The 24,716-nt window shown below is 31.7% G+C and overlaps 2 protein-coding genes across 3 annotated transcripts in view; both read left to right on the forward strand.

Moving 5' to 3' along the window:
* The first annotated feature begins 313 nt into the window (after nucleotides 1–313).
* Nucleotides 314–2,396, forward strand: LOC143189103 (uncharacterized). Its single transcript, XM_076393766.1, has 2 exons — nucleotides 314–383; nucleotides 510–2,396. The coding sequence occupies exons 1-2, from the start codon at nucleotides 327–329 to the stop codon at nucleotides 2,304–2,306; spliced, it is 1,854 nt and encodes a 617-aa protein (XP_076249881.1). The 5' UTR covers nucleotides 314–326; the 3' UTR covers nucleotides 2,307–2,396.
* Nucleotides 2,397–2,580: 184 nt separating this feature from the next.
* The window catches only part of LOC143189115 (neo-calmodulin), a 278,660-nt gene continuing 256,524 nt past the window's right edge, over nucleotides 2,581–24,716 (forward strand). The window contains exon 1 of one of the 2 annotated variants that reach the window (XM_076393794.1): nucleotides 2,581–2,739. In XM_076393794.1, coding sequence (XP_076249909.1) covers nucleotides 2,701–2,739 — 39 coding nt within the window. In that variant the 5' untranslated portion in view covers nucleotides 2,581–2,700. The remainder of the gene's footprint in view (nucleotides 2,740–24,716) is intronic. The other variant, XM_076393795.1, reaches the window with a different exon arrangement.

Below are 24,716 nucleotides of genomic sequence, written 5' to 3' on the forward strand. Positions count from 1 at the left end.
CGCGAATGTATAATAACGGTATAAAATAAATTTTGCCCGATTTATAAACCATTAATATATTGCTAAGAAACAAACTATTCGTTATAAATATTTATTCTAATTGAGGTATGCGATCTGGTGATATTATAATTGAGATACTAAAAAATTAGTACGAATTAAAGATCCGCATCTTAGGTATTTTAATTCAGACAATAATATCAGAAATACTTCAAACGTGAATTCTGAAGTGGATATTATTGAAATGGAATTCCATACTGTGATAAAATTCCTCTATTTACTATAAAAGCAGATTACTAAATTGAACACAGCATCACTTGCTTTAGCGCATGATCGCAAGCAATATGAGGTTTAAGTTATTACTGCTCTTAGCAGCAATTGCCTTGGTAAGTATATATTATAAGTTTATTATAAAATAAATAATAAATTATAAAATTTATTGTATTGAAATATTTTTAAAATATAAACTTATTTAAAGTAGTGTTAACTAATATATTTAATTATATTACAAGGCATCTGTCCAAGGATTTTCACTGCGAGGAAGAGCATCTCAACATGCTCAACATAGACAATTAGCACAACAATTCCCTGCTCCACCACCACCAGAACCTGAGCCAGAACCACCAGGTCCACCCGGCCCAGAACCTGAACCAGAACCACCAGGTCCACCGGGCCCAGAACCTGAACCAGAACCACCAGGCCCACCCGGTCCAGAACCTGAACCAGAACCACCAGGCCCACCCGGTCCAGAACCTGAACCAGAACCACCAGGCCCACAGCCTGGCCCAGGACCACAACAGTTCCCTGCTCCTCCACCACCAGAACCTGAGCCAGAACCACCAGGCCCACCCGGTCCAGAACCTGAGCCAGAGCCACCAGGTCCACCCGGTCCAGAACCTGAACCGGAACCACCAGGCCCACCTGGTCCAGAACCTGAACCAGAACCACCAGGCCCACCCGGTCCAGAACCTGAACCAGAACCACCAGGCCCACAGCCTGGCCCAGGACCACAACAGTTCCCTGCTCCTCCACCACCAGAACCTGAGCCAGAACCACCAGGCCCACCCGGTCCAGAACCTGAGCCAGAGCCACCAGGTCCACCCGGTCCAGAACCTGAACCGGAACCACCAGGCCCACCTGGCCCAGAACCTGAACCAGAACCACCAGGCCCACCTGGTCCAGAACCTGAACCAGAACCACCAGGCCCACAACCCGGCCCAGGACCACAACAATTCCCTGCTCCTCCACCACCAGAACCAGAGCCAGAACCACCAGGCCCACCCGGTCCAGAACCTGAACCAGAACCCCCAGGCCCACCTGGCCCAGAGCCTGAACCAGAACCACCAGGCCCACCTGGCCCAGAACCAGAACCAGAACCCCCAGGCCCACCCGGACCAGAACCTGAACCAGAACCACCAGGCCCACAACCTGGCCCAGGACCACAGCAGTTCCCTGCTCCTCCACCACCAGAACCTGAGCCAGAACCACCAGGCCCACCCGGTCCAGAACCTGAGCCAGAACCACCAGGTCCACCCGGTCCCGAACCTGAACCAGAACCACCAGGCCCACCTGGTCCAGAACCTGAACCAGAACCACCAGGCCCACCCGGACCAGAACCTGAACCGGAACCACCAGGCCCACAACCTGGCCCAGGACCACAACAGTTCCCTGCTCCTCCACCACCAGAACCTGAGCCAGAACCACCAGGCCCACCCGGTCCAGAACCTGAGCCAGAACCACCAGGTCCACCCGGTCCCGAACCTGAACCAGAACCACCAGGCCCACCTGGCCCAGAACCTGAACCAGAACCACCAGGCCCACCCGGACCAGAACCTGAACCAGAACCACCAGGCCCACAACCTGGCCCAGGGCCACAACAGTTCCCCGCTCCTCCACCACCAGAACCTGAGCCAGAACCACCAGGCCCACCCGGTCCAGAACCTGAACCAGAACCACCAGGTCCACCCGGCCCAGAACCTGAACCAGAACCACCAGGCCCACCTGGCCCAGAACCTGAACCAGAACCACCAGGCCCACCCGGACCAGAACCTGAACCAGAACCACCAGGCCCACAACCTGGCCCTGGGCCACAACAGTTCCCCGCTCCTCCACCACCAGAACCTGAGCCAGAACCACCAGGCCCACCCGGTCCAGAACCTGAACCAGAACCACCAGGTCCACCCGGTCCAGAACCTGAACCAGAACCACCAGGCCCACCTGGCCCAGAACCTGAACCAGAACCACCAGGCCCACCCGGACCAGAACCTGAACCAGAACCACCAGGTCCACCCGGACCAGGACCACAATAATTTGTTAGAAATAAGTCTTAGAAGTAATTCATATAGTTATGGATTAGATAGGGAAATTTGAAATTTAAATAAAATCAACTTATATTAAAACTTTTTTTTAACAAATCAATAATACTCTTTAATGAAATATAAAGTTCGAATAGAATCTAATTTGGGAACGCAGCTTCGCTTTTCCATGACAACGGCGAAAGCCTAACACCCAACGTAAAGCACAGACCACTCGACTCTCGGAGAGATCAAGCTCAGTATTCGTCGGGCTTTAAACAAGATCGGACGTTTGCCCATCTGCCTGCCCGACTTTTATTTCTTTAACCATTACATTATTATTCTAATTTACCCTTGCCTCAATAAACGTTGAATATTCTTTATTTTTTAAACGTAACGTTCAAGTAATATGAAGACCTCTTCGTTTTCCTTGAGGGTCATGAGAAGGGTAAGATCTATGTGATGCTTCTTGATGTTTATAAATATATTGCTTGTGTACATATGCAAGGACGATGAAAATATCTAACAGTGTTGCATGGGTTTATCAATGTAGATAAAAAGTTAATAAATATACATATATTCCTTATGCTTTTTCTGTTTGGTTAAAACACATTTGTGTGTCCCTAATCATAAAATTATTTAGCAAAATTAAATATAGATTTTCTGGATACTAAAAGTTAATATTACTTTATAAATTTCAAAAACAGACTATTAAACTTGCGTTATTTTAAGTATTTACTTATATAATTTTATTACAATTTAATAAAATTTCCTATTCACTTTGTGGTAATACTATTTGAGATTGTAATGTTTTTTATCTATTTACCTAAATACTTATGTTTAATAAAACTAAATACGCATTAATTATATCAGGTTTATTAGAATATGTTTTATTTAATACACACTTTTAAAATAACGAGTGGTTAGTAATCTTTAAAAGTGAAAAAAAGGTCGTGTTTTCAAATACCAACTTGTTGCCGAAACGAGAATAGGCCTATTTATATTGATATCACAATGAAGAACGTAAAAACTTAGAAATCTCATAAAGCAGTTACATTATATTATTTCTACTGGAATATAATTTGTGTTTGTGTATTTGTGATATCTGTTGAAATACAAACATTATTTTTGTAAATCGTTTGATAATCTTATTTTGTGTGTTCATTAGGGTTGGGGCTTAGATTATTCACGTAGATGTATGTATTCAATATGAGAATATGTGGTCACGGAGAATTCAACAAAAGGGTCGAAAACATTTTACAAAATATTGCCGTTTAACAGTCATATAGATATTTATTTAATGGATACATCATAGAGGAAAAATAAATGTAGCTATGCGCTTTATATCCGCCCTATCTATGCCTTTTAAAATTTGAGTGAAACTTATTTGTTTTATATTATGACACTAATAATAAACGCCCATATAATCTATTTGAGTTAACTTCCTAAAATCTAGTGTATTTATTTTCAAACACCAATGGTATAAGGGCGTTGTCTCGAGTTAATTTATTTTATTGCATTATTGCTTTTATGGTCTACTCAAAATAGCAGTGAACTCACCTCATATGAATTGATGACGTCAAAACGTGGCCACATCAATTCTGAGTTTTAGTTCATTTTGCATATGACCTATAACAAAATTCTAATCTAAATAAAATATTTAAACTGTTAGAAATAAAAAAATATGTTATTATATTAAAAAGTATTGTTATAAAATATATTTTAAGACTACAACTAATTATAGAGTTATAATAGTTTGGTCGTTACGGTTGGGTTTTATTATATTTACATTTTTTTCCATCCCACCTATGAGTTACAGTTCCAGGTGTATTTTTTTATGTCCCTGGAGGGACTAATTAACAATTAAACATCCAAGTAATATATTTTACTTTCATTAGAAATCATATTTACGTTTTACTCTTTTCTTATTTCCTTCGGTATAGTGTTTTTTTTTTGTAAATTCATTTTGATATCACTGTGTTTTTCCTTGGTTTCGCTGCATTCTCTCTAATGTATTGGCTATATCTGCAAAACATTTAATCTTCTTTCTCTCCTCACACCTTTTAACCAAATTCTCATGTATATTCTGAGCAATGACACACATATCTGTGCGTATAAAACTTATATCTCTTATATGCGTATAAACTTATATCTATCTTTAGTTGCTTCCACTCTCACCAGCCTATCAGAAATTTTCAGAATAGAATCATAGTCCTACAGTCAGAAAATTTTATTAAAGCTAATAACCAATCTGTTCAAATTAACTTTTGTTGTCTTAACACTATTTTTATTATCATGTTGCCATAAGTGACCATTGGGTATATTGGTCCTCTTCTGAAATATTCATATGTCACATAAATATACATATTGAAATAATAAGTTTTCCTTGATTTTATTGTATGTTTTTAAAAATTTTATTCTTTTAAAAGTATGTTTTGCTGTTTTTTTTTGTTATTGATAACTGAGTGGGTCGCGTGTAAATTGATAATTCTGAATCAACTAAACGAAACATGAATTCGGTGATTGGTGTTTTCTAACTTCACTGTAAATAAATAATTTGTTATTATTATTACTTATATACAACAGTAATCCTACAGCGTTGCAATAGTTGAATGAATTTGATTATTTAATAAGAAATGGGACACATATCCATAGAAATTTAATTAATTAATTTTGAAAAAAATTACACATTGTTTTCTATTTTTTTATTGTAAACAATTAAAGGTCTAAATAATGTTAAATAATGAATATATCCGGATCGCTCTATATTTGAGGTATTAAAGATGTAAATTATAAATTCAGGGTATTAAAAAGCACTAGATAGACAAGACAAGCACAAAGGTAAAACTAGTTCAGTATTAGGACCCAAATCAGATGAGGCAAAAGAAATAAGTTAGCAAATAAAGTGTTTCTTCACAAAAATAACTATCTTGATATCTATTATCAAATAATTATCATCACTTGTCTGATATGCCTTAATCGGAGTAAATTTGGTTAAGTATTATGGATGCTTCAACAGCACATTTTGAATAAAGTAGCACAGAAATGTTTACCGTAATACGTATTTGATTTGTTCGTTGTTTACAATTTGGTGGCGTGATATGTACTGGATTTCAGCCCCGGCTGTTACTTCTTGTACATGTGTTATGATTGCAACTTACTTGCACATAATCCTGATCTAACACTATTTAATGAAGAACAGATATAATTCCAATTCCCAATATTTTTGAGATTAAAAATATAAGCTTGTCTATTTTTTTTCTAAACAACTCTAGAATTCATTTTATCTAGTTGAGTTTAGTTAATTTTAGACAATACACTGCTTAGGTTCGATGTTATAATATTTAGATTTAATCTTTCTCATAATTTTCAAATGCGATTAATAATAAATCAATATATCACAAAAACATATTCGTTTTAATTATTTTTGATTTAGTGGCACAATTTTGTTATCGAAGGTAAAATAAAAGTGATTATGAATGTGGTAAAACGTAAGCATTAAATATGCATCAATAACATTATTACACCTTTTCAGTAGTTTCCTCATACGTATTTGAAATGTTTAAATATAAGTACTAGCGTCTTCAATAACTTTGAGACTTTCTTTTCAGTATCAATGTTGTCAATATCAATACACTTATTACAATGATCATCTAATTTATGTTTCCCATCAATGTAGTGGTTTTCTGAAAGACCTGCCCAATACCTCCTTACAAGACTAGCAAAGACTCTTAAGTGTTTGTTATGAATGTTAGTATCCAATAAGTGTTTCAACAATAATCTGAGTTCTTTTAAAATATTGTCAACTGTTCTTATTAACTAAATTTCTACCACCTCTTTGAGTCAGTAGGTGCTCTTAGAATTCTTGTGACCATTTCTGGTTTTGGTACAGTTTGAACCCCCTTCATGTGGATCGTTTTTAGGACTTATACGGCCAGTTTTAAAAGAATCTGGTATAATTCACAGGTTTTGAAGGAGAAGGTTCGCATAAAATATTTTTCAATTCGGTAAAAATTTGTATAACTTCAAAAATAATTTATTTACGTTAATTTTTCCCATTTTTACAAGCGTATTACAATAATATATTTTGACTTATTCGAACGTAAAGTCAGATCTACAGAAAAAAAATTTTTACTCGGTAAAGGTCATTGGTTTACAAAAACCAAATAAAACTTTTGTAAATATAATAGGTGTTTAATGAATCATAAAATGACGTGGATTTTTGTATAAATGGCACCGAATGAAACCCAATTTAATTTTTCTAAGGAAAGGAAGTGGGGTAGTATGTGGAAGAATCCTTTGAACGCCGAATACATTCTAATAGCCAGTAAAATTTTACGTTTCTCATTTTATATAGATTGCTTCCTAAGCTTCTTATAGTTTCTCAAGTCTTATGAATAAAAAATATTTTTGCTGAAAAATCTTTGGTTTAATGTATAAAATGGTTTAATAAACGAAACACGAACGATTTAATGTACAGAAATAGAAATGAAAAAAGGATCAGTTGATTTACTTAATCGTATAATTTGTTTTAAATTTCACTAATTAGCCAAATCAATGTTGCTATTGCATTGCTAATTGTTAATGTAAATCGACTATTCTTTATTAACAGTTATTACACCTATAAAGTGATTGATAATATATATCGTTTGGTGAATGGCCAATTGCAGATTGATGTGTTCCTTTTAGTAATTGAGTTATTTAATATATATGAAGGGTACTCATGAATCACTCAAAGTTGCATCAACGATTGTTTCTTTTGTTGTTTGATTTGAACAAATCAGATACTGAAGCCTGAACAAAACCAGTTACAAAGAATGCTCTGTTATGCTGGACAAAAGAAGTTTTTAGTGGTGTATTGTTATTAGTGATGAGAAGTTGATATACTCAATATCCCGAAGCACAAAATCATGGGTTAGTCCAGGTTAAAGTTTTGCTATGCTTGTGATGGGAATACTAAGCGAGTGTGTTAAGGGCTGCTAATATCAAATGTTGAATTAGATAATTGAAAGAAATATGGTTGGCAAAATTAATTATAACCATATGGTTGTAGCTCGAAATGGGAAGAATTTCACCGCATACCGTTCTGCATTATATCTTATCATTACCGCTTCGAAGACCCATCGAAGTGCTAAAACGGATCGATCACTGGGTCGCTGCCAACCCAACATCGTTCTTTCTATACGATGTTAACATGTTGTAAGAAATATGGTAAAATGTTGAAGAAAATGACAGAAAATAGTATGATTAATATATATTGTATCAAAATACATGCAAGTACTTAATATAATTAGTATGACATTGTCGTCTTCATTGGCGAAGTCCACAACTTTATCATAGTACTATAAAAAGTTTATCATGACTCGTTTAAGTATAGCCAGCAGTCGATTTATAAATCTTTAACATATTTTTATTGACATTTAGGATACGTCAGTGGAATTTAATTATAAGACTTATAAATCCTTCAGTGACATTATTGGTATTTTTATGATCTTTATTTTTTGTTCACTGTTGTAATATTCGTCAAATTATAGGTTTTGAAATACTGAACAGGACTATTAGAGTAATACATTCAGTTCAATGATTTTCGGAATCTTTGGAGGACTTTTAGTAATAGCTGTTCACGCGGAATTTTTTGATTTAGATGTGTAGTAATGAATTACTCTCGAATTAATCTATCCATCAATCTTTCAGTATTAATCTATTATCAATCCATCAGTGAATTCGGTTGTAATTTTATGATTATTCTTTTTTGTTCCATGTTGTAATTTCCTTCAAATTATATGTTTGAAGATAATGGACGGGATTATTAGAGCGAAACATGTGTCTTTGGTCTATTTAGAGGATTTTCACCAGTAGTTTTTCATTCGGGAATCTTTGATTTATGTGTCTAGTCAAAATGCAATTCAATGCATAAGTCTTTGTAACTATTCAAAATTGTTAATTATAGCGTGCATATTATAAAATACATACTTTCTTATTTAGTACTACTTCTAACATATGTAATGTTTATTACTTAATAATCCTTTTGTAATATTGGAATGGTAAATGTATAATGGGGAAAGAAAAAGTGTTCGAGAAACAAAATACGCAGATTGAATTTTTTACCATGCCGAAAATTGACGGAAAACTGTAGAAAAAAACGCGAATTCCATTTTCCGAGAAAACGTATATTTTTCACGGATTATTTAGAACATGAAATGATAATGAGGGCGGAGTATTATTAAACCAATCTTCTTCTTGTTGTTTTTTTTTTAAATAAAAATGAACCTTTGTTTTTTAATATAAGAGTAAAATATATCGTACGCGTGTTCAAAACAAAATACTAAGAAGTTTTCTTGCTGTTTTATTTAAAGTATAAAAATTATAAAGTTACTGTATTTTGACATTTTTTATCTATTATATATCTATATTATGTTTAAGTATATATATATATATATATATATATATATATATATATATATATATATAAATATATAATTTAGATTTTTTCTAGGATCTTGGTTTATGTACTTGTCGGAGCTGTCTAAGCTATTGTAATCTACGCCTCTGAAATTGTTCCTCAATTGTACACTGATTATCATATCTTTCTAATACGATCTTAGAGAAATATGTAGAATTTGTATTAAGTACCGTCTTTGAAAGTCGAACTACAGTCTACAGTCAAAGATTAGCAATATAAGCGTTTGAAATAGGCAGATATTTGTCTTGATTGTAATATTTCTTTCACAAGCACCATTTTAGAGAAGAAAAAGGGTCTGTATTTTGGCCAGTTCGGCTTATTTCAGCGGTAGATGCTACTTTTCGCTCCTATTTTATGTGGTAGTAAAATAGGAGAAAAAAATAGTATATGTGGAAACAATGTTTCTCAATTGGCCTTGATAATTCCTGTCGTAACTTTAATTCTTTAATTGCCGTTCGCAATTTGTCATTGGTTCGTCATCAAGAAATGAGGTTTTTGGAACGTCAATTGCTAGCGGAGATGCCAATATTGATCATGGTTGTTTGTAGAGCTGCAGGAAGAGCTCCGTCCATCATTTGGGAAGCTCATCTTGTTTCATCGACGACTATACGAAAGTTACATCTGTTTTTTGACTATTGCTTTTTATAATTCCTATAAAATTATTTAAGTTCCTGTAAGATACAAACCTGTCAGACACCAGGTTTTTATCTATAAACATTAACCTTTATATGTATCCATTTTTAATATACCAGCTTTTTAATTGCTTGTGACTGAAAACATCCGTGGTTACCAGTTGTAATGTCCCTTTACTTATGGTGCATTAGTGTAATATAGTTGATGCATGTTTGTTCGGTTCAGCCTCCAAGGCGACCGGACGGTCTTCCTATTATTGCGATACTTGCGGATTCGAATCCTGCTGGGGCATGGTTGTCAATTTATTTTTGTAATGTTCATAATTGCTCGTTCATTGCTAGTAACCAGACTGGATAAGACTGAATGTCTTCTGGGTAGATCTCTAAATTGGTTACTGGCCAATTGTTAGGGTTAATTCCGAGGGTGGTTCGGAGTCCTCATTATTCAGTAGGCCTAGACCAGATAAACTCTAGTTGGTGAAAAGGAGACTGTGAGACATTAAATAAGAAAATTGGTAAGTATGCTTTAGTTCTTATTGGTATACGTATAGCAATTCATCTTTTAAATTGAATTTGAAAGCTTTGCATTTATTTTATATATAATAGTCTGATCAAAAAATAGTAAGACTTGAAATAAAATTCAAAGTTTATTGATTTTTCTATATAAGTTCCAGATAGGGTTATAGCCATTTTCTTTGTTGATATTATTTTGATGTTTATTGCGGTCAAAATAGCCTTGTTGAGTAACAAAAACCAAAAAAATGTTGTGGCCAATGTCCATCTAGTGCTCAGCTAAAGCTTGGAATTGGAACGTGTGCCCATATCCCTCACATCATTAACGTTCTTTTATTCCTGTGCTTATCATACCTCCAGGTTGTTCTATAGCCACTTTCCCACACTCATATGAGACCTTACCTTTAGCTGTCTGTTACCTTTAGCGGATTTCTTTGAACTTTATTGTTAGAGAATGTCTGAGATATTTTCGTGTGCTGCTTGAGTATATGTCTTCTACTAATTGAAATTCTAAAAAATTGCTTATAAAACTAACAAATAAAAATGACAAAATAGTGTAAAATATAAATTATTTACTGAAATGAACTATATTTGTCTATGATAAATTAAAAAGGAAATGAAAAGGTCTAACATCTAGTCTAACATGCATTTTTGTCATTAGTTTTCAATTTGAATTTACTTCTATCAGTTTATGATAAATAACAGTATTTTACCTAATCTTTTCTACTCCTCTATTGTGGCATAGTAAATGTTAAATCCTGGTTTTGAATACTATCTGTATGCTTAGTAGAATTATATATTAGAGGAGACAGTTATTACTGCACGTATATAGGCCAAAGCGGTATAAGTAGAACTGCCACAAGTGGAGCACAAACATTTTGGGAATAACAATTTAAGCAATGTATATTTCCGAAAAAGATAAATATTTGTGGAATCCATCTGTTTCAATTATTATTAAAGATTTATTAAATATTATATAATTGTTCTTTTATATGAAAATAAATTACTCGGTTAATATATTGCTATGATCAAAAATATTAATACCTTTAAAGCAACATTTTTATTATAAAATATATTTTTATAATAAAATTCCTTTGCATTAATTTATCAATTTAAGACTTTTTCGTTTCTTATTATGAAGGAAAAAACTTGCATTAAATATTGGTTATGAATATTTTGTTTCGCCCAAACTTTAAAAATGTAAAATTAGATAAAATATATTTATAAATTATAAAGTTTATAAGACAAAATTAAAGCAAACATTAAGCGAATCAAGGATGATTTCTGTAAAAATTACCTAGTGATAATTAGAAATTTTGTTAAAATCGTTAATTTATAAAATTTTTACGTTTAACATTAATACTGAAAGCGGTCGTTACAAAAACATAAAAGAGATGAAGTTATTGAATTGAATTCCTTCAACTACAAGTTTTTAGAATTCTGAAAATGAAAGTCCTTGTTTTCTAATAACTATTGCTAGCGAGATTAGTTTTAGGTGCAGGTATATAAATACTAAAGATTGTGTTAAATAAATATTATTCTATATCAGAAGAGAGCTTTTATTGTGAATTTTGTTTACTGCATTCTTTCTGCAAAAAAATTGGTTGTGAGCATATAAAGTACTATAGCCATATATGTTTACGATATTATTACTCTTAATGCCATCGTGTTTGTGTAGAATGCGTTTTATTTTTGTATATTAAATTTTTAACTTATAAAACTATTTAATATATATATTTTTTATATATTTTAAAGTCTCCTTTTACCAACTATGGGTTTATCTGGACTGGGCCTAAAGTTTAACGTGGGCTCCGAACCACGGTCCTCAGCATTAAGCCTACTGACTGGCGAGTGACCAACTTTAGAAATCATCCCAGAAGACATCCGGTCTTACCCAGCCTGGTTACTGGCGTGACTGGGATTATTTTCCTTGTTGAATTTTACACTCTTGCCTAGAACATTCACTAATTTTAAACAATCACAAGCATAAATTTACCACCATGCCCCAGCAGGATTCAGGACCGTCCCATCGCCTTTACCACTGCGCCACCAAACCGGCTATTTAATATATTTCGTAGGACTTTTCGTATCTAGTTGGACCCTTTTGCATTCTAAAATTGACGTTAATACTTGATTTCTGAACATGAAGTCGCTTCCAATTAGACGTAGTAGACCTACTTCTCTTACATAGTGATGAAACCATATACAAACTATTCTTAATTTACCGCGTGTTATATCTATTGTGCAGACATTTTTAAAATTAAATTAAATTAAATGTAGAAATATTGAATAATTTTTTATAAAAAATGAAATATCAAAATTGTTTCTATTGTTCTGTTTTACTGTTGACGAATAGATAGCGCTCCATGAGCTTGCATCTAAACTCTTCGAAAGAACGATTTGTTATTTGAGGCAATACACGAATCGATCTATTTTTTGGTAACTTCATTGAAGTGAAGCGCTGCTTAGACAGTTTACGACCCATATGTTGGAATAAGTAGTAATTAGAAAGAGAGCTTATTTTATATTTATTAGGTTTAAATATTTCTAAGTATGTTTTCAACCGGTTTAGCAATATGTGGTCAAGCATTGTCATGCTGAAGATTCACATCGTGGTGTTCGTATTCCGGCCATTTTTCGCGCAGAGCTCAGCTTAAACTTATCACTTGTATTCCCATTGATGGATTCATTGAAATATATATTGTATATAAATATATTTGAATAATGCCTTCAAATCCTTGTCTTTATTTTTTTTTGATTGTCCAGAATGGACTTTCTCTTTGGTATTAAAATCACTATTTTTCTAACGTCGAAACCAGTATATTCACATACTAAAATGGATGGAGGATGATTGCCATAAAATTTACACAACATTCGATGACCTTCAGAGGCTTCCCGCAAATGCGATTTACTCGGTATAAATTCGTAAATTCTCAACGCACTAGAAAAATCCCTTGAATTTCGACGAAGTGACATATATTAAAAAGTAAAACCTGTCATTATCATTTCTTGAAGGATTTACTGTTTAAGTCAATATTTGTCGAACAATGGCCCTTCACGTTGACTTGAAAGCCAACATTTCTAAAATGCAAACTACGAATCTATTAAATCTTATTACTTAAGTAATTAAGCTTCTTCTGATATAGAGCAGATATACCTTGGGAAATAATGCCTATTCAAGTTACTATAACCTAGAACACAAAGGTATATAACCAAAATTCTAAGAAATGCCACTGACACAGCCAGTATTTGAACATGGTATTGGTATTTTTTGTTATCAAATAAACAGAAATTTGTTTAGCTCAACACTAATTCTTAAAAGCAATTACGTCAAATTTGTTAATTGTGCTTTTATACTTTTATACTGTTTTATATGGCACCTATATAGATTCCCTTCTATATTCTCTATATTTTGTGATTATATATGTAAGATTTAAAAATCTTGGTCACAATTTGATTAGATCATTTATTTGCTCACAATGTCTTGGCCCAAAATAGCATAAATAACTCTACTTCTAAGAATTTATATTTATATATAAACTTAAACTAAAAATAGTTCAAAATGCTTCAAATATGTTCTACTTTAAGTACCTTTAGCAGTCATTTTGAGGTGGTTAATTGGCATTAAATTTAATGTATTAGTTAATGCGAATAAATATTCTTAGGACAAGTGCACGTATATTATAGAGGCTTATATTTTATAAATATATGGTTTTAGTGGCATTTTTCCATCAAGACTGTGCTTGGTTTATAATTAGAAGGGTTATCAAATTTTGACGAGTGTCTCCGGACGTGTGACGCTTTTGAGGGAACATAAAGAGCTTATCAGGCATAAGAGAGGCTTGGTAAGGAGAGTTCCTGCAGGTCTGGGTCCAGAGGACAACATGAGGCGCAGTATGCAGAGAGAAAATGGAATTTGGTGAAATAAAATCTGGCACACCGCCAATAGCGATTTGGGAAAGACTTGGAACTCCTTCCCGGAGATCACGCAATATCAGCAAAAGACCATTTGGATTTATTTGGCTATTTTAGCAACAAATTTTTGATAATTCTAAATTCTTATTCTTCTTGATAATTAGTTTGATAATTCTAAAATAGGTATACCTAAGGTTTACAGAGACATTTCGAATTTTTTTTATACAGCTTCGATTCAAGATACTCGTTATTATTTTTATGAAACACGGAAAGCAGAAACTGGGCATCAATTGATATCATGTCAATGGCGGAATTCTCTTCAATAATAAACGAAGATAAGTGGATCGGCGATGAGTTACCCATCTGTTGTATTATATATATTTATAATATCATTCAGTTATTACAATTTAATATTACTAGTCTTTTTTTTTAATTAGAAATATCTACTTGTTAGTTTATTATTTGATTTTACCAGCAAGGGAAACTTTGGAGCTACATAATGGCATTTTTAATTTAGTTCCTTATCAACAGCTATGGTATTAAAAAGTTAGAGAGTTAATTAAAAGTTAAAAGTAGTTACGATAAAGGCTCAGATAAGATCGATATTTTCATAATATAATACAACTATTGGCATATTATTAAAAATATATTAAGGACGTATGATTTTGAAACATTAATTAATAATTTCTGGTTTTATGATCTCCTCTGGTACTTCGTATTCCTATTAAGGTCAATTTTTAAAATGAAATAAATTTTGAATGAAAATAAAAATAGTATTTTCCTTATATAAAAATGGTAAATCCTTCAAATTTCGTAACTGGTGCGATCAGTATAATTTCAGGGAGATCCTAAGGTTATTCTTTTTTGGATTCATTGAATTAACCGGAATCAAGTTAATGATGAAGAAAAAGATGATAGATTGACGGACTGGCAATCGTTCCATAGTTACGTGAAGCATTCCTTGGTATAGTTAATTGGAGTTTAGCCAAAAATATAGCCGCATTGATGACTTTTGATGTTTGATTTGAAGAAATCTGCAGCCGAAGGTCATTAAACATTTTTAGAACATTATGCTGGTGGTGCTCTCCATTATATCTTAATGCAATTAATTGACAATGAGAATAGCTACCAAACAAATTCTCTGAATATCCCATTTCGAATTGTCACAGAGAAAAACAAGAATCTGCAAGCTCAAAAAGTTGAGTCGAGAATGCCATTTACATTGTCACCAAAGTAGAATATTTATGGCTCTAAGTCTTACAAAAGTCTTTAAAACATGATGTACTGAATTACGAAGTGCTAGGACCAAATGAGTATTTTGCAGTTCGAACGAATCGATGTATTTTTGTAAAAAAGATCAGCTACGGTAACAGACATGTTATGACAATACCATTCAGACGATGATTCTCGGATGCTCGGTTACACATTACAACAGTTGTTAACACTACTGCAAATCTAATGAGTAACGGCACCCAGTGTACCCACTAGACATAGTGGCTTAAGATTGTTTATTGATTGCCATTTGTTCAGAAAAATGCATGGTTTGGCCGACAAGCGGTTTTGAAATGCCGAAGAAGCGGATCTCAACTAAGCCAACATCGTTCTTTCGATATAGCATTGCTATGCAGCAAGGGAGATGGGAGAAAGTTGTAGAAAATTGTGGAACATATTACCTATTGTACCCTCTTTGTCATAAGTGCCTTTTTAAAGTAAAAAATTATCAATTCTTGAGAATATTGCGTTCACATCAAGAAGGGTGAAATTTGGAATAGTAAAAGATTACATAATGATAATAAAATACTAAACCTCCAGGCTCCTCCAGTGAATCAAACTGTTTTTAAAGAAATTTATCCTATCATAATATTTAAAAACTCTAAGGAATTATGCCATAATACGTGCATAACTGTTAAAGTAATAGATCCACTCAAAAATATATAAAATATATATATAAATGCAACTTAAAGAAATATGGCCCAACTATGATCTTATTACTTCGGATCATTAGTGCTTATTAATTTCTTCAATATTTAATGTGCACTCTTATTATCTTGTATTTGCACGACTTTTTCACTACAGCGATATTATAGTTTTCTTGCTAATATCAGTTAAATAAAGGATTAGCTATGTCCGATTTACCGCTAGCTCTGTACTTAATTTCTATAATGAAGGGAATTGAAGATTTTAATAATGTGCCAGCTTATTTACTATCCTATTTCCTGCATGACGCTATTGAAATCGAGTCATACACACATTTTTGACATCCTTGCCATTTTCTTTGCTGCTCATCACTAGAAATCTCAACCACATTTTCAATCTTTGGTTTGCCTAAGCTGAAAATCTATTGACTGTATCCATTGTCCGTGTATATTTGCTTTTATGTTAAATTTTAGTACGTAAGAATATGTTATTAAACTTATTGTCGACTATATTAGTCTCAATTCTTCATTTGTTGAGATTACCTTTTTTCGTTACAAATTCGTTCCTAGAACTAATATAATCGGTACACGGTAGCTCAAAATTATGTTAATGTGATTGTTAATAAGCATGATAATTATATTTTTTTCTCTTTAAGACTTGTGCATTCTACAGTACATGTAACGTTAGTCAGTCAAGGCTATAATAAATTCGAATAATCTTTCATTATAGTCGGCGTGCTTCATTCAAGCGGAGAAGTTCGTAGTGATTATCTAAAATTCCTTATACAGTATCGATATGTATGCAGTTGATGGTGGACTGGACTTGAAGAACAACATATAATACTTTTTCTTTAGTAGAACGTTCCTTTTTGTATCCACAATATATTTTTATATAGTTAAATTTTTTAATACTACATTTTAGAAAAGATATGATGAATTATGCTGATAAATATAGTTCTCAGTTTCGATTTAAGAGAAATTAATATTTTGAAACGGGCTAGTCACAAATAGATATTTGGTCTAGATTGGAAAATTATAACGGAGGATATGACAAATTATTTGTGGATGATGATGAATTTGACTGAAGATGTAAGAAAATCTAATATGTTTGTTATGTTGAAAGTAATTATTTTAGTGTTGTAACTGGTTGTTTTATACCAAGATAAATCCGTTACTGAATTTTATAATATTTAATATATAAACTTTTTTGTTGTTGACAAACATTCCTCGTAAATAGAATTAAGTAACTTTAATTTCGACATCGGATACCTAAAAATGTTAATAACTCTAATTAAGCGCTTCTCTTTCATCAAGAAAATGGCCTGAACCATTTACTTTCATTAAAAACAAGTTTTTCTTTTGGGATTTATTAATTAAAGTGGTTTTAATATTTGCGTGTCGACTTCTATATTTAGATCGATACTGGGAATGATGTAAACACTTTTGCGCTTATTTTTTTTGCAAAATGGCGAATTTACCACACACGAAAACATAGTTTCTTTAAATTGTATATAATTGCAGACAGACTTAGTTAAATTTATTGTATTCCATATAAGCTTTTTCATCTTACTGATTGAACATTACACATCTGTCAACATAAAATATAAAAATGAACATTGTGATTATTTTTAAAAAAATTTCCGCACGATTTGTTGATGTATTTATTTTATCTGAAATTAATGTTATTTCTCCAAAAAAAGCATTGGTCGAGGGTACAGACTCTGTATTCGATGAAACGCGGTCATGTGCATAATAGCAGTGCAAAAATAGTGGTCATTGAGATAAGGATTTGGTTTATCTTGTAATAGATAGTTTAGATAGATTAGTAGATGTTTATCCTCAGTAGTGTTTTAATGTGAACGGAGTACCGCCGTTCAAAAAATCGGCTTTTTTCCATATAATAATCCAGTACTTTAAAGTAAATTTACTTTTTTTGTTTTGTAAACTCTTTCACATTTTATATAGTATTTGATGTTCATAATTTTAATAATGCTGAAGTGTCAATTAAGCCGATCTCGGTCGAATTATACTTCAGACGGTTTACAGTATCGGATACATGTTTTATTAAATCCAGTTGTTTATTCAAAATTTTATAGCCTGATAGCTTTGTATGACAGAGGTTTTACACATTTCAGATAACATTTACGTGGAGATAGTGTACATATACAACCTCCAAGTATTGCAATGAAACCGAGTAAAGTAAAATAAATCAAGCGGATAGTTAGAAGATAATTAGACATTTAAGGATATTTGATATGTCAAATCATCCTTTAACAGAAATGTTACAGCAAAATTGGTTGACGTATTGTAACTTATACACGTTTGCAAGATTATTATTAAAATAAAACTAAAAATTTACAAAATGTGAATTTTATTTACACACATATTATATGCTTTTTAGTACAATACTAAATACACTTTTTATATTCGCACATTTTCTACAAGTTTTAATAGTTTAACTAATAAAACATTAATAAACGTATTTAATTTCAACTACTTGTGTTGTAGTTACTATGAACGAATAAAATTAATTCTTTTGTATCTGTATTATAAATGCAAGTTAAAAAATGGGAAACGGTTTTAAATACAAAATTAATCAATTTTGTTTTAATTTAATTAAAAAAATATTTAAAGAAAAAAGAGGCGACTTCTTGAACAGCTATATAAAACGATACTGAGAATTTTTGACTATTATAAAAGAGGTATAAAAACACACACTCTTAATACATGGTTACACCACTCTTAACACATGGTCCTTTAGATCACAATGCAGTCCGTAGCTACTGCAGTTCCAGTTATATGGTAACACCTCCCTCCTAAACAAACGCCTACATGGATGGACGTGATCGTTGTTCCGCCTGGACAGCTTGCAATTATAATAAAATTATGTTTGAGTATCAAATGTACTTTCGCCCGCAGTTTGCCTTTAAAGATTTTCGAAACGGCACTGCTTGACTCCAAGCTGCTATGGTGATTCCCGTTTCCAATAGTCTACGGCTAATAAATTGAGCCTAAGAACTGAGCTATAATACGCCTTTGAGTGCCGTTAACCCTGAATCGCAACCTTCTTATGATTGTGCATTGATCGAGCATTTTTCTGACAGTACGAATAGGCACTTATTAATATTCTTGTGTAACAGTGACATTCTTGCTTCGACGGTACATATATTAAAATTAAAATGTGCGCTAGGATGATATGCAAAATCGAGAAGCGTTCGACATTTCTGGATCCAAGAGCAATAGTTATGTGGGCGCTGCTTTTACATCAGCGTTATCGGAATACTACTTCAAGTTTTCCTCTTCATTGGGTATATTAACGATTGAACTTTTACAAAGCGCTATAGTTTTTACAAAATATACAAATAAATATTATAGTGATCGGTTTCGACTCAATACGTTCCCCGGAAAGCCTTATTTCAGTATAACTCCATCAACCATTGGGACTACTTATCCGTGAGTTGACTGCAAATTTGAGAAGCAGCGGCAAAACTGTTACATTTATGTGGCTTCCTTCTCATACTGAAATAGAGGTAGATTATCTGGCGGGGAGAAGGGAGGGACCCTAATAGGATACCCACCTTTTCTGAAGCAGATATCCTTAGCTGCTTTGGTTTTAGCTTGGGTGGGGCCTGATGGAGAACAATAAATTATGGAAGGTGAAGATATTTCTACTAGGGCTTTAATGCTTCCAATATTAGCAGACACAAACTGTCTATAATTAGACTTCCTCGAATTGGTCATTGTAGCTTTTCTCATGAATTTCTCCCCTACCGTCATGCAATGAGTGTGGATCGTCACTGGCCGTTACTCATCTATTGACTGAGCTCTATTTAAATTGGGAGAAGCGACGGAACGTGGATTTCAGCTGAAAAATCGCCTAATGAACTTTCTGGTCGTAACTGGCATATTGTCAAATGTATAGTTACAGTAACCGTTTCCTTAAGGTGGTATACTATTATCAGTTTATAAGTATATTTATTATTTTTACCTTAAATGTTTTGTTTGCTTATATTTCATATTATAAATTGTTATCAAATTTTATAAATAATAATAAATTGTTTTTATATCTTATTTCTTGTGTTTGGTACACTTGTTCACTTATATTTTATTTTATTCGAATGTTGTACTATTTTGTGAAATTGGAGATACACCTTAAATAGCAAAGAGACTGATGGGTCATCAATAAATAAATAAATAAATAAATGCAACACTGATACCGCGTTTCATGGTTAGTGCATCTGGAAACGTACTCCAGTATGAATGCCATACAAGTTCTATTATAATGTAAATGTATATATATATATATATATATATATATATATATATATATATATATATATAATGACTTGCTGTTCGTTAGACTTGCTAAAGTTGAAAAACGACTGGGCACATTTGGCTAATTTTGGTTTTGAAATATTTGTGAAAGTCCAGGGAAGGTACATAAGATGAGGCAATGTGGAATAATTTCGATGAAAATAGTAAAAGCAACAATTTTGTTTTCCAATACAAAGTGTCACTCTCATTGTGACTGTCACTGTCACTCTCATCAATAATTTCAGCGTTCGGAAATGTATTTTGTGACTAAAAATATTTAGAAATATTAAATTAAAAAATATTAATATAACGGTCACTGTTGTTACCAAATCTTGATTAGAAAATATAGTGTATTAAACATTGAACATAATTTCTCGATAACGACCATTTAATAATTTACCACGATTTATATTTCATACAAAAGAAGGTATTTTATAATGCATCTATTCGATAACGTGCAAACAACTGAAAATTACATATGTGTTAAATATAATATAACAATATATGATATGATATATACCGGATTTGTATCGCAAAGTCAATCAATAATATCAAATTTCATTGCATTTTAAAAATATGCTTATTAAAGTAGCATCAATTTTTTAAGGTGTTAATTTTTGTAAGGCAATATATTTTGGCTAAATATACGAATTAATATGTTGTTGCGTAAGGATACTTAATTAAGACAGTTTGGATCTATTAGTATGGTATGACATATTTGTGGATTAAAGAAGTATTAATTATAACAGGGAAGGATGAGGAATTTGTTATCAATATAATAAAACAAACAGACAGAACTCCAGAATATATCCTATTATATTAAAAGCATGAATAAAGCATGAAATGCAGTAAAGCCATTGATTGAATTTTATTTGATTTTTTTTTCATAAATTAAATTGTATTTTATTGGTTAATGAGATTTTACGTTAGGGATGTCACGTGCCGTACCTGCATGGTAAATTTTATCAAAGAACCAAGCAAATATCTTCACAGTAAAATATTTTCTTTATAGGTGCCTATAATAGAGGTTAAACTGACCAATCAAATTCCTTCAATGGGCGATTATATCTAAATATTGGACGTATCGAAACTTTTCTCGAGAGACCCTTATTGACTTTACTCTATATTACTCTATGGTTATGTTGTGCTGGTGGAAAATTAAAATTTCTGCAATTAGTTTCACCACTATATCCATTACACTCATTAAGTTCGTAGATGGAGAATTATTCTATTTTATTACACCATACTCTACGATGGCGCTAGTTGTATTGCATTAACTACTTTTTCAGTTAGTACTAACCTTCAAAAGAAAGGTGTTAAAACTTCATGATCTTCTACTCATCAGTTTGTGAATTATTGTGTTAACAGTGGCACTACTTTTGTTATTTTCAAAACAATGGATCAAACACAATTTCGCCTTTTAATTCTACACTGGTCCTTGATGGGAAAAAATACCGTTCAAGCAAAGCAATGACTAGAAAGGTATTATAAATACTCCGCTTCATCAGAAACAACAATAAAACGTTGGTTTAAACGTGACCGTAGAGATACCAAAGATGCAGAACGTAGTGGGCGTCCGTGAGTTAGCTAACGTCGTAAAGATATCAAAAGAATGTGTTGGTTTTATATTGCATGAGCTTTGAACTATGTAATGTAATGTAATAAACCGGAATTTTTGCATCGATATTATGAGAATGGATGAAACATGGATCCATTACTTCACTTTGGAATCAGAATGATTGTCATCTTAGTGGACAACAACTGGTGACAGGCCTATTTTGAGGTAAAAGATAAACCGTTCTATAAAAATGGTATTGAAATGTTAGAGAGCCGGTCGATTGATTGTGTGGTTCTTGAATGAGATAAAGTTGACGAATAAAGCCAATTTTGAACAAAAAACTTTTGAGCCATATATATATATATATTAACAATCATGTCTGATAACTTGTTAATTTTGGGCACTTCCTATTATGTAACTAGTTCTATATTTGTGTTATTTTTTAATTTATTACAATATATTGAAAATCTTTGTGCTAAAATATATGATATATGTAGTAACCCTCTCCAGATAATCTCTAGCACTGTATGCTAAATTCTAATTGTAATTACATCACTTTGTAAAACCTTATAATTTTATAATATTACGGGGGCAAATTAAAGTTATTTCTTAAGCAGTTCCTATAGGTCTATTTCCTGCCAGATAGTTAAAAGTCAGCTGTAGGTATTGGTAAAAATGTAAGAAAATGTATACAAAAGTAGGTACAACTGCTTTAGTTATAACAAGTGGAGCGATATTTTTGAAATCAATATGTTCTCTTCCATAATATTTTATTAAAAAAGGGTTGTCCTACCTACTAACTACAGAATACTACTAATAAATCTATCTTTTTATGTTAAATGCCTCCCTGTATTCTGATTTTTCACTTTTTGTATTTATTGAAAATAAAAGTAGCACTATATATCTATATATATATGTATATATATGTATGTATATATATATATATATATATATATATGTATGTATATATATATATATATATATATATATATATATATATATATATATAATATATATATATATATATATATATGTATGTATATATATATATATATATATATATATATATATATATATAATATATATATATATATATATATATGTATGTATATATATATATATATATATATATATATAATATATATATATATATATATATATATATATATATATATATATATATATATAATATATATATATATATATATATATATATATATATATATAATATATATATATATATATATGTATGTATATATATATATATATATATATATATATATATATATATATATATATATATATATATATATATATATATATAATATTAATATATATAATATATATATATATATATATATATATATATATATATATATATAATATATATATATATATATATATATATATATATATATATATATATATATAATATATATATATTTTTTTTTCTTCTACTACTTTTTTCCATCTTGTTGGCAACATAGCGGTAATATGTCAAAAGAATGATATTGGTTTGACAGCGATCCAATCATCCATCCGTTTTTGCTCTGAAAAGCTACTAATCAGAAAACGCTATGTCAACAGTTTTTATGGACATTATTTCAACAATACATCGTTCAGTTTGTTTGAATGACGGTGTCGATGTGGATGGCTCTCCTGGGCTAACCAATGTTTTTTTGCGCTTGGAGTTGTTGTAGTAGATCCAAGTTTCATCGCCAGTTAATAGTCGTTGCTGATACTTACAACAAATTACAATTTTTCTCTACACTAACTTAAAATTAGGTATTTATCTAGGAAGATTATTGCCCTTCACTACACGACTAAACAAGATCACACGGCTTGCTTCTCTTGAATCTGCGTCCTAGTTCATTGTTGCCCAAGAGTTGGAGCACTTTGTTGTTGCATGAGAGTACCTGGGTACGTCCACAATACCTTTCAGCACTTTTGTCTGAAATATTTGTATATGATACTAAGAATGAAATACTAAAAATATTTTAAATATGGCTTTTTAGAAGTTTAACATGAAATATGTCATTTTATTATTTATGCTATTTTTATGATGTCTGTTGCGGAATAAATTTTGTGTACAATAAAACGTATACGCCACACCCGCTTAGAGCTAATTTCTAGAAACTTTTACAGGTCTCTCGGTAATATAATTTAGTTAGGATATACGGACCGCATATCAAATAGTCCTAGACTATGAACGTTATGGGATAATTAGATCTTAGAAAGGAACAAGTTAGTTACACTGTTATTTGTAATTATATTAGCTTTATATCTATATTATTATTATTATAAAATAAATCTCTTGTAATAAAATAGTATTATTAAAATGTTTATTCGGATGATTGTCCATATTATCAATCATGGTTTTGTCTCGCGATATCGCTAGATAACTAAATATGAGCCATGAAATATTTCTTAAAAATTTACTTAAAACTGTTTCAAGTTTCCATTTATGAATTGCTGCTGAAAGGAATCGATTGAGCTCTTTGGAACACATGAAAAAAAAAAAAAAGAAATTACATTTTCATTTACAGTATTTTACTATTTGGTTGTAAAATGGTTTTTTCCATAAATTTTATGCATAAAATCTGTGTGAAGCTAAAATCATTATTTTTAATATAAACAAACATAAACAAGATTTTTATTACTTTAATATGCTAAAATTCTGCATAATAAAAGAAATGTGTTTCAAAATTACAATGAACACCTAAAAATATCGATATACCGAAGGAAAATAAACAAGTTAAGAAGCATTTAGAATTAAGTACCAATTTTATAATTTTTATGAAATATCTCTTTTATAAATAATGTAGAATAATATCGGTTAAAAAAATATCGATATACCGATATTTTTTCGGCATCCCTATATGTAACTACTTCAAAACGCATAGATATCGAGGATAATCTATAGGATAGGATAATTTATATGTTACTTCCTGAGTCAATTGGATATAATTAAATTTTGGAGAAATAGGTTTAGATTTGTAATCATATACTGAAGGGATATTATTTACTAATATATATTCGTTATTTCGTTCTGGAGAAATTTTCTTCAATTTTTAATAAATTTTATATTTTAGTGATGTTGGATATTAGTAGCCG

Source organism: Rhynchophorus ferrugineus, unplaced genomic scaffold (assembly GCF_030347505.1).
Source record: "Rhynchophorus ferrugineus isolate W39M unplaced genomic scaffold, kcgeb_rfMv2 rfM1, whole genome shotgun sequence".
NCBI lineage: Eukaryota > Metazoa > Arthropoda > Insecta > Coleoptera > Curculionidae > Rhynchophorus > Rhynchophorus ferrugineus.

Coding starts and splice junctions, on each gene's coding strand:
- LOC143189103 (XM_076393766.1), top strand. CDS start 327: ATGATCGCAAGCAATATGAGGTTTAAGTTATTACTGCTCTTAGCAGCA. Junction 384..509: donor TCTTAGCAGCAATTGCCTTG/GTAAGTATATAT, acceptor TTATATTACAAG/GCATCTGTCCAAGGATTTTC.